Here is an 11,362-nt window from a genome sequence, read left to right as displayed (position 1 = left end):
TTTCCCTCACATGAAAAGGGGAAGAGCCAACTTTCCCTGGACTTCCTGGAAAACGACCAACCTGTGTGTTTCATCATGCTTGGGCATTGAGACATCCCCTTCAGCTACAGAGGGAGGAACCCTTCTGCCTTTGAATGCATTCCCCCCACATGGTTCCTATTTACTCACACTTCTCTAAATGTTTTTAGTATTGCTCTAGCTAAAGGTCACTGAAATTCCCACTTCTGGGCCTGTTAAGTTTTCCACTCCCATCATATAAAAGGTTTTTGTTAATGGCAGTGTGTGTGGGGAATAGGGGGCCACCCTCCCCACCCCGAGGAGAATAGAAGATGTATGATCGTTGCCTTCTGCCTAGTTCAAACCAGATTTGTACTAGCAAGAACTCATTCTATACACAGGAACCTCGGTGTGAAAAAGGACCCTTGAGGATGGTAATGCCTCTCTGCAACCGCTAAATAATTTCATCTTTTTGCTCTAAAATACAGCCTGAATGATTCCTGGGTGAGTGGGACAGGCTGCAGCACGGGAACAGGACACTACCACACAGCTCTAGCTAATCATGGCTCTCAACTAACATCAGAAAAAGAAAACAAATATATTGCAAGAACCCAATTGTATTATTAAGTGCAAAACCAACAGCCAGGACAAAGAACTTTAGGCTGTCTTAAAAAGCTCAGATTTGTAACATGTCAAAGTGGACGAGGATGTTTCATTTTCAAGCTGTTAATGCTGAGTTTCAGTGATTGTAAGAGAGACAACAGGTAAGGGAGAACTTCACCAGATGAAATACATATTTGTATTAGCGCTGAGATGTCACTGATGTTTGTGTAGTGCTTGCAGTAAGAGTAAAGCTGAAATCTGTTTTATGTTAGGTAAGTAAATATTAATCATAAGACTCTCCTTTAACTTAAGAGTCACATGAGCTGTGGAAAAAGATGGGAAAAAAAGATGGAAAGGCCACTTTCAAGTCCTGGCTTGTAGCAATTCATCAGAACCTTTCTGTTCAGGCACCTCCTGTGTGAATTACATTCTAGTCCTTCACTTTACCCTCCCCCTTGGAGGCTTCAGAACAGCCTGGTTAGAAGCAGAAAGCTACAGCCCAGCCTCCAGAATAGGGACACCTGAGGGCAGAGCCCGTTTATGACTTGGATGGGACAGATGCAGTTGTAAAGGAACCAGTGTAAAGTCTTTGCACTGCTTTCAAACAAGCTGCTCCAGGCTTCTTGCGACATGGTGACATCTTTTAAGCCAACCCTGGAAAAGCCTTTTCACAACCACTTTCATTTTGAGTGACACTTTTAGACAATTTGTCATACAAAACCACTGTACCATAAAGTGCTTCTCTCTGACAGTATTCACAGAATAAAGGGATTGATTAAATTAGAAATATCCATTTGTAATCGCCACATGAGGGCCTGCACCTGATCTTCAGCTGGACCTGTTTCTGCTGTCAGGCTGCTATTTGCCAGTTCTGCATTTTCCCACCGGCTCAGTAGGTCTCTATGGATTACTCTACTTTGCAGTTTATGCCTAAAATTTGTAGATCTAGTAATGAATCCCAGAATCCACTTAATTTTGCAGTGCAAATCATTTGCTATTATTAGGGAAGGCAGAGAATTAGCTGTTGCGTTGTTTCAGCAGTAGGCTGGAGGTTAGTTCCCCGGGTACTCAAACACTGCTGCAGCGCCCATGCCAGTTCCGATGCACATTGACACCACGCCATATGCTCTGAAAGGAAAGAACACATGGGATTAAGAAAAAGACAGATGAGGTTTAGATCAGATTGGGGGTGGGAGAATCCTGCAATCCTAGATTCACAGAATGGTGTGGGTTAGAAAGGGCAGCAAGACATTACACAGCCCTCCCTAAAGAAGACCATCAGAAATTCATGTTCAAAATCTACCAGAGAGATGGAGAAAGCTTAACCCACGCTGATGGTTACTTCTGAGCTTAAGCTACTGACACACATGTGAGGCATTAAGGCTAATCCTGTTCCTCAGTGCTCACCTCTTCCCCCTGCGCTTCAATTCATTGAGTAAGGTGACAACTTGACGAGCACCGGTACAGCCCAGTGGGTGCCCCAGAGCTATGGCTCCTCCAAGGGGGTTGACTTTCTCCATTGGAATGCCCAGCTTTTCAATGCAGTACACAGCCTAGAAAGACAGAGGGAAAGGTTTCATGGAGATGCTCTCACCTTTGTTAGGTCTCAGCTCTCCCGCAACAGAGAGCTGAGAGGACTGGTGATCTCAGGCCTATATAAAAAGGGACAGCAACCTGTCCTAGGAGCTCCAGTAGCTTCAAAAGGTGTGTGCTTAAAATGAACTTAACTCAAACTATGTATGTTATTATTACACAGATTCCACATCGTTGTGTCAGCTGCTCTGAAAGTATTAAACAGTCAGTACTGAGAGGCCTGACTCCAGCTAAGACCATCCTTTCAACGGAAAAGAGTGGAACTAATTAGAAATCCCAAACACAGGGAAGTGATCTAAGCCCATCCACTCCACCTCAAACTGGAGCCCACATGCTTTCTGACAGGCACATCACAAATCTGTAGAAGACGCAGTATTGAAGCTTCTATCTTTCATCAAGGACCTCCAAGAGTCTTGCACGTTATTCACATTTGCCTATGTAAGATGTAGAACAAGTTAAATCTTAATTTGGAGTTCCAACTTAAACAGGATGATCACTTACCTGGCTTGCAAAGGCTTCATTAATTTCATATATATCAATGTCAGCCAGAGTCAGACCTATGGTTTAAAAAGCCAGGATTTAAAAGGAGGTATTTTTGCCTTATGACTATCTCAAAGAGAGTAATTCACTCACAGACTCCCTTTATGAGTTCTAGTTCTACTCCATTAATGACAAAAAGAGAGGCCTTGGCTCCGTGCGGGGTATCCAACACTTGCACACATGTTTATGTACAACATCTAAAGACTGCAAACCACCACAGTTCATGGTAGTTTGTTGCCGAGTTTGCCAAATTTCCTTAGATTAAGTGGGATGTGTTTGCAGAGGGATTAAAGCTCAAAGGGTATTTTGGGACTGAAAGATAAAACAATCAGTGAACAGGAGATCATCGGCTATAAAAGCTTGTAAAAAAACCCCAAAACGAAACCAAACAACACCCCCACCTGCACATGCTGGTCATATTAAGGAAAACAGCACTAAACAAACACTAAATCATGTGCCACATGTTAACTGTTGTTGAGACTGTGCAGGGGTTTAATCCTGAGCTTCTCAAAGGTGAGCAGATGACAATTTATACATGACTACAAGCAAACAATACTACAATAATCCGAGGCAAAGTCTCTTTTAACGTTTTGAATCTAAGTTCATTGTTCCTATGGCTGACTGCTGCACAGGCTTCAGTAATATAATCTTAAATTTCAGCCTGCAGATTCCGGTTTGCCTTGTGCCAAACACCAGGTGAGTGACAAGTGGTTCCTACCTGCCTTTTCCACAGCATCAGGGATCGCGTAGGCTGGCCCTATGCCCATCACATCGGGTGGGACTCCAACCACAGCAAAGGACCTGAGCACGCCCAGGACTGGGAGTCCCAGCTGTGCTGCTTTTGAGCGCTTCGCCAGGAGAACAGCAGCTGCTCCATCACTGACCTGGCTGGCATTACCTGTTGGAAGAGATCTCTTTACACCTCTGGTGTCTAAGCACACTCTATTACAAGGCAGGTAAACCACAGGACACCACCAGCTTAACAACAGAGCTGACCTGCTGTAGTGCTACCATCCTCTTTGAAGGCAGGCTTCAGCTTTGCCAAGCCTTCCAGGGTTGTGGAGGGCCTAATCCCTTCATCCTGGTGCACGGTGATTGTTTTTTGGTTGCCCTGATTATCTAGAACGGTGGTCTTCACTGGGACAATCTCAGTTTTAAACAGTCCCATCTGCTGAGCTTTCGCTGCTCTGTTAAAGAAGATTAGGAAAGATTAAAATATTCCGGAGGTGAACTGCAGGAGAGCTAATGTCAAGGAAAGCCGTTAGTAAGTGAATGAACTAAGGTGTGACTTAGTACATAGGTACAACATTGCCAAACAGTGGACAAGACAACAGGCCGATACCTGGCTCCATTCATGGGAAGACAAACATTATACTTCTGCATCATGGAAAACGTATGAGTAACTTTAATGGGCATTCTCCCCAAACCTGTTCTGTTCCCATGAATGCCGTTGTGACTGACCCCCACAGCTCACAGCATGAAGTTGTACTTGTCCAGTGGTACAGTCACAGCACAACTGTTCAAACACCAATTCTTATTTTTGAGAGTTTAAAGAGGGCGCATGAGCTAAGCCTCCACATAATGCTAGTAACTTCTGATAGGCTAAGGAATGGCTAAAGCTTCACTCATTCCTGGTTTTGTCCTACTAAAGAGAAGCTGAGCTCTGAACCATAGACCAGGTACAGTCTTCCGGCATTTAAATGCAACCTTTCAGCCCAAAACAGTTGCAGTGCTTATTGCATAGCTCACTGTGACTACGTAGAAGGGTATCACTTAATTTAAGCAGTAAAGGTGCGTTGAAGACAGGGTCTGGTCCCCAAACAGCTGAATTAGCAGAAGGGAACAAATGACATGACCAGACTGGTGTAAGTGGGCAGAATGGAATTAGCTAAATTAGAATTAGCTCAGGACACACAGTTTTAATCTTTCATATCAACAAGGTATTTTAAAAGCCTCCAGAGTTTAGAAGTTTTACCTTCTAGCAGCAGAGCACCCCTTACAGGGAATACAAACTGGAGACTGAAAGCTTGTTTTACTCCCTCATCACTTTACACTTTAACTAATCATAGAATCACAAAGTGGTTTGGGTTGGAATGGCCCTGAAAGCTCATCTAGTTCCAACCCCCCTGCCATGGGCAGGGGCACTTTCCACTAGAGCAGGTTGCTCTAAGCCCCGTCCAGCCTGGCCTTGAACACTGCCAGGGATGGGGCAGCCACAGCTTCTCTGGGCAACCAGTGCCAATGCCTCAGCATCCTCACAAGGAACAACTTCTTCCTAAGATCTCATCTCAATCTTCCCTCCGTCAGTTTAAAACCATTCCCCCATGTTCTGTCACTACGTGCCCTTGTGAAAGCTCCTCTACAGTTTCTTGTCAGCCCTTTAGGTGCTGGAAGCTGCTCTACAGTCTCCCCAGAGCCTTCTCTTCTCCAGGCTGAACGACCCCAGCTCTCTCAGCCTCTCATAAAATGAAAATATTTAACACTCCCAGGTAAGTGAGAGTTGGAGCAAGGAGCTGAAGAACAGATCAGTAACTCCACAGACATCCTGAGACCGAGGCCAGAAAATCACCCCCTTCCTCATGTGAGAGGTGAGGATCGCGTTCACATACCCTTTTGCGTTATCAGTAGAGTGTCAGTGAGAAAGGCTGGCATGCCAAGTTCCCTGAGAAGCAGGGCCAGAATTTAAAGGTTAACTGGCCTGTGCAGTGGCTTCCTTTTTAGATAAATAATTGGACCGGGGCGATGCTTAAACAGAGCTCTGACAGTTACTTTAACTCTTTGATGGCCATGTCTTTAACATGTTACCTGCTGCTGGACTGCCAGTACAGCCCCGCGGGTCCCAGGGATCAGCTGACTTTGGCAGTGATCTGACCTCAGAGGGAGGTTATGAGAGGCAGGACTGAACTCACTTAGAGCCAAACACCTACAGTGAAGACACACGACTCTTCTTGTAAACTCAGCCATCCTCTAGATACAGCTACATCTAAATATTCCCTCTTAGAAGGTTCCTTCTGCTTCTAACTCCCGCGTTCAGTTTCAAATGATACTGAGCCAAAGCCACTAGAAAAATACTGCACCATACATCCATTTCAAAAACCTCATGGAGGCTGTATCCTTTGGATGCTGAAAACAACATGGGGGCACTCACTGCCCAGGACTCAATGCCTGGTGGTACAGGCACAACATTAGTCTCACAGTCCCCAGTACAGCTCTGGACTTGGGTTTCCTCCTCACACAACCCGGGACATGCACCAATCTTCGCTCCGACCCTCTCAAGCTTCTTTACTCATCATTAAGATTTGGAAGGCAACATGAAGGCTGCAGTTAACTACTCGTAGGAAGTAGCAATGTGTTTTCTATCTGTATTTATTCCTAACTAAAAGGTTAAACAAAAAAAACCCCAAACACTTACTTTTGTTGGGAAGCCAAGGCAAAGGCATCTTGCTTCTTTCGGGAAACTCCAAACTTCTCTGCCACATTTTCTGAGGTTATTCTGGGAAAAAACGACATCAAAGAATTAATCTGGTGAGACACTAACGGATCTGCAGTTGGCTTCTCCTAAGACAACACAAACTACAAGCACTGGCTTTAGTCTCAAGCTAACTGCCGCCTTCTCAACCAAGAAATGCTTGGCAGAAGCAAATCCCAGATCAACTCTAGGATGAAAACATGGTTCAAATCCATTTTCCTTGCTCATTAAGCCATTGAGCTTAAGACATAAGACAAGGAAATCTTTCATCAGAGTTGCTGATCTCCTCCCATTTCACGTAATTCATCTTCTACCACAACCAAGGCAGATGCCGACACATACAGATCCAAGTTGACCACATTCATATTGATCTGGAACAGTACGGCCACCAAGGAGACAGACCATCTGGAAATCTCCTGAACTTTGGGAAGCGGAACTACTCACCCCATAGGAATCAGGCAATCCCTTGCTTTGCTGTTTTCCATCAAGCTGGAACTGATATCACCAGGGTTATTTGCACTTCTGAGGGACATGGTTTCCACACTAAACACAGGAAAAGTTTGAATTTGCAAACAGTGCTTCATAGTACATTTGTGGCTCTTGTGCCATTAAGACTGACCAAAACGCAGTGTCTTGACAATGTGAGTTGCTACTGTGCCACAGAAACACCAGTAATAAAAAATAACTGGACAAGACAGAGGCTCTTCAGTCATCAGTATCAGAATTACTATGAAATGAAAACAGATTGCTACATTAAATTGGTCCTTGTTTCACTGGAACAGAACGACAATGGCAGAAATTAACAGTTAATTTCTCATGTTTCTGCAGCTAGGAAGGAATTAATAAAGATTCCAGCACTTTTGTCCTCAAACATAGCAAGAAACCTAAGTTTGCAGTGAGATTGTCAACAACCATAAAAATGCAACTTACAGGTTAAGAACTGGTTGGCAGTGAAAGAAGGAAAGTATTAAGTGAACTGTGACAGAGACGCTTCAGTGAGTTACACCATTTGTATTTCACAACAGAAAAGAATTTAAGACATTGATCCCAGACGCTGCAACCTTTCACCTACAAGTGAATTAACAGCTTGAAGATATCCAAGTTTACTGCAGGAATACACAGCCATCACTTAAGACCAGTGAACAAGTCAGCCCAGACCATGAAGCCTACAATGAGAAGAGGGTTTGAATTCTACTCTGCACCACACAAACACACTCATGAAGAGTAAACAAGAAACTATTCCTGGAAAATACAAGAGAAGCAGAAAACAAGGGCTTTCCCCAAGCAACTTATCAGGAATTTAAACTCTGATATGGGACAGTGCATTACTTGGCTTCAGCTGCATCTACTCCCTGAAGGAAGGTATAGAATCAGGTATTAAATAGGAGCAAACCACAGCTTCTGGGTTTTGTGTTGTCATCCAGTACCTCTCCACCTACAGAGTGGGTGAGTCCACTCGGGAAGAGTGACTTGGGATAAACCCAACTCAGAAAAGTGATTTGTAACTTAAGAGATTTTGGTTTACCTTTTTATTCATTCTTCTGAAGTGAACATGCATGTGGTCACTAGTATTTCTCCAAAGCCAACCTAACATTTACATAATCCTCTACAAAATAAACACTTCTTATGATGTTGGACCCTTCATCAGGGACTGTAGTGGTAGGACAAGGGGCAATGGCTTCTACCTCAAACAGGGGAAGTTTGGATTAGATATAAGGAAGAAGTTCTTTACAGTGAAGGTGGTGAGGTACTGGAACGGGTTGCCCGAGGAACTTGTGAATGCTCCATCCCTGGTGGTCTTCAAGGCCAGGTTGGACAGAGCCTTGGGTGACATGGTTTAATGCGAGGTGTCCCTGCCCATGGCAGGGTGTTGGAACTAGGTGATCTTAAGGTCCTTTCCAACCCAAACTATTCTATGATTCTATGATATGACTGAAGCAAAGAACAGTATGCCTGCCCACTGCAGAAGAACATCTCCTGTAGGTCTGTAGAACAGTTATTAGCATGGGTAGGCCATTTATTTCCTTATCAAAGACAGCTGCTGGTCTTCTAAGACACTAGTTAATTGGAGATCAGATAAAAAGCTAATTGTGAAGGGTTCTTTCAGGGTCTGCACACAAGTGGTATCCTACAGCAAGGCCAGAGGACCCAAATAAAACAGGTTTCTGCATGCTTGTAAGAGATACTCAACTCTTACTGCAACTCCAGCGGACATGTCATCAAACCCAAAACTTCCAGAAGAAGTAAAGAATTTTCAAGCACTTTCCCTCCTTTAAGATGACCTGATCTCCTGTGAAAGTACTCAGCAGTCTCTGGAGATGCAAGAATTGCACCTGCAGCCACCACGTAAATTCAGGTCCTACTTTTAGAGTTTATTCACTCATTTGTCAAATGAGGACAGCATCTATTTCCCTGGGGGGAAGAGATGTGGTGGGAAGGGGTTTCCAATTCCCCATGCAAGAGCTCTTGCAGAAAGGGACAGAGTACCATAAAAAGACTTCCTTACCCACAGGCCAAGCCAATGTCGTACGACCCATTTCGGATGCCACCTGTAACAGCAGTGCAGAAACAGCCTTATTATTGTTAGGAGCGAAAGCATTTCCAGTCCAGCTGCGGTTTCATGAACGCCTGAGGCACCCACTGCAGGAAACAGGGCATTCCCTCCTCCCTTCCCCCTGCCACAACAGGAGACAGGTCAAGGAGCTGATGGGGCTGAACACTAACCATGACCTAACATGCAGAAAGGACCAGAGAGACCCTTCTAGAAGCTGCCTGATATGGAAGTGATGGTAGAACTCATCCTCAGAAAACCAAGTTACTTCTATAGGGGTAAACTGGGCCACTCAAGGATAGAAAAGTATTCAAATAGTAACAGTGACTACATAGTAACTAAATATTAAAGAGTAATAGTAAATAAATAGTAACCAAATTCCTATAACAGACATTATTGCTACTTTTACTGCTTGGACAGTGATGAACAGGAGAAAAGAGCACTTGGGGTGGGCAGGCATCGCCTCTGATCCCTTACCTGCTATATTGATAACAGCCTGTAGCCCAGAGGAGCACTGCCGGTTCACGCACGAGCACGGCACCGTCTCTGGAATACCACTAGAAAACAAGACAGTGCTGACTAAGACTGGGTGACATGACAAAACAAAGCTCTAAAGAGAGCATTAAACCATGTGATTAAACTTTAACCCTCAAGCTCAAGACAGATCCCTTCATGCATTTGTTGACCTATTTGGTCCTGCACCAAGAGAAAGCAAAGTTCATAGAGAATTTCCACACTTGATTTGCAAGTGGCTCTGCATGCTGTTTCTCCACAGGTATGTCTTCAGAAGGTCCTCTGTAAGCAGGGCCCTCTTGTGTGCCTTGTTCCTGAGCTTTGACTGGGGCCAGAAATACTGAAAAGCTCTGTAATATTCACAGCTAGAGGTGGGATGTGTCTGCACCTCATCAATTGGCAGCAGACGTTGGCTATTTAGAAGCTGGGATCCAGCTCAGTATAAGCCATTAACCAACAATGGGAAAGGAACAGAAAGAACTGAGACAACTCCTTGGTTTTGGGACAATGAGTGGAGGGAAGTGCAGCCTGGCAGTATGGAGAAGCAGCAGGTACAGCTGGGAGCCCACAAAACAAGATCTCCCAGTCATGAATCCCTTTGATTTCCCATTCATGAGGCTGTTTAATCCTGTGTTGGCAGCACAACTGGATTAAACAGCCTCACCTCTGCCTCCTTGCCCCTCTGCCATCAGGGTTCTTCCAACACCCGATCAAAGTCTAATTTCTGGGCAAAAGGTGATGTGCTGTAACACTCTAGGAGCGCATAAACCTTATCACAACTTCAGACCCAGTGCTGCCCTGTAGCCAAGGCCTGAGGAGCAGAGGAAGAACCTCGGTCAGGTAGAGAGTTTACCTTAGGAACTGCGCAACTCTTGCAATCAAAGCGCCGGCTCCAGGCTGCAGCACGTTTCCTGAGTGCAAACATACGATTCCAGTCAATCAGCTGCATTCCCCTCGCTCTGTGCTGCACGCACTGAAGGGATATAACATCACCATGGCTTGGTACCACCTGGCACCCAGATCAGAGTCCCACCACGTGACAGAACAGCGATGAAGGACACACTGATTTCCTAAACCTAATACTGCAAACTAACCCCTTCCAGCCCCTCAATACTTCCAAGTATCCCACGGGACACCCGGAGTAGCCTGTCCCAGAGAGCTATCCAGACCAGGATTTTCAAGTCCAGACAGACATTGTTCACTCACCCACACAGATGTCTCCCAGGGCCTCAGGACGGAGATTGACATCTTGAAGGACGGCTGTCATAACAGCAGACAGTAGTTCGTCAGGTGTAGTATCCTAAAAGCACAGGGGATTAGCGCTACTCAGTGACCACCAGTAACTGCTCTGTCACCAGTTCACCCCAGGCTACTTCAGAGGACTACCGGCTTAGGCAGCTTTACTCCACTTCTCAGCTCACCATGGTCGTCGCTTTCCTACCAAAGCAAAATTCTTCTCCATGTTTTTTACCCCAGGTATCCTTCACACGCTGTAACACACGCTGCGTTCTCACCTTCCTACAAAGGACACTTTGTAGGGCATTCAAAACCAAATTATTACGTTGAGTTATGTGACAAGACTTGGCAAGCAGAGCCCTTCAATTCATCTTGTGAAAGAAATAAGGGTGACCCCTCAGCTGGTGGGAAGCAGCTCCCCCTGCCCCAGCATGGTGAGACCTATCTCGAAGGATGACAAGCAATGCACATCCTTTAGGGCCACCCTTGCACTCTTGGTCCAGGCCCCTGGACACTGCCATTGCCACCCAGTGAGGAAAAGGGATGCTCCAGGAGACGGGCAGCACGTCCATGTGAGGTGGTGTTGGTACCTGGCTGCTCAGGTGAGGGAGACGCTGCGTTTCCAAGTGGCTGCTCTGTTTGACCACAGCAGGTTCGAGCAGCACGGAGAGACCTACCCCGGCTTTAAGAGGAGCCGGGAAGCTCGTCGATACACTGGGTGATGTTCTGGGGGTGCTGGTGGTCCTGCTGCCCCTGGGCCGTGCGCCCCCCGGCATTAAAACCGTCAGGAAACGTCTTTTACACCACTGCGGCGCAGAGCCCGCTGCTGGGCCGTGCCCGGGGTCAGGGAGCAGGCGGGT

General features: G+C 45.6%; 1 protein-coding gene across 1 annotated transcript; it reads right to left on the bottom strand.

The window, feature by feature from the left end:
* Positions 1 to 1,465: 1,465 nt before the first annotated feature.
* On the bottom strand, positions 1,466 to 10,574 carry ACAA1 (acetyl-CoA acyltransferase 1). The gene is made up of 11 exons (XM_010017881.1): positions 10,473 to 10,574; positions 10,120 to 10,177; positions 9,231 to 9,310; positions 8,709 to 8,751; positions 6,647 to 6,745; positions 6,146 to 6,226; positions 3,730 to 3,920; positions 3,452 to 3,631; positions 2,695 to 2,750; positions 2,008 to 2,153; positions 1,466 to 1,728 (listed from the first exon to the last, which is right to left on the bottom strand). The coding sequence occupies exons 1-11, from the start codon at positions 10,531 to 10,533 to the stop codon at positions 1,653 to 1,655; spliced, it is 1,071 nt and encodes a 356-aa protein (XP_010016183.1). The 5' UTR covers positions 10,534 to 10,574; the 3' UTR covers positions 1,466 to 1,652.
* Positions 10,575 to 11,362: the final 788 nt, after the last annotated feature.

Source organism: Nestor notabilis, unplaced genomic scaffold (assembly GCF_000696875.1).
Source record: "Nestor notabilis isolate BGI_N333 unplaced genomic scaffold, ASM69687v1 scaffold24937, whole genome shotgun sequence".
NCBI lineage: Eukaryota > Metazoa > Chordata > Aves > Psittaciformes > Psittacidae > Nestor > Nestor notabilis.
This window is presented reverse-complemented; position numbering and strand designations above follow the sequence as displayed.

Bases quoted from the DNA above. Each gene is read 5' to 3' on its own strand.
- ACAA1 (XM_010017881.1), bottom strand. From the start codon at position 10,533: ATGACAGCCGTCCTTCAAGATGTCAATCTCCGTCCTGAGGCCCTGGGA. The intron at 6,227-6,646 runs GTGAGTAGTTCC...GTTTTTTCCCAG, and splicing joins GATTGCCTGATTCCTATGGG to AATAACCTCAGAAAATGTGG. The intron at 3,632-3,729 runs GTCAGCTCTGTT...CTCTTCCAACAG, and splicing joins GGATGGTAGCACTACAGCAG to GTAATGCCAGCCAGGTCAGT.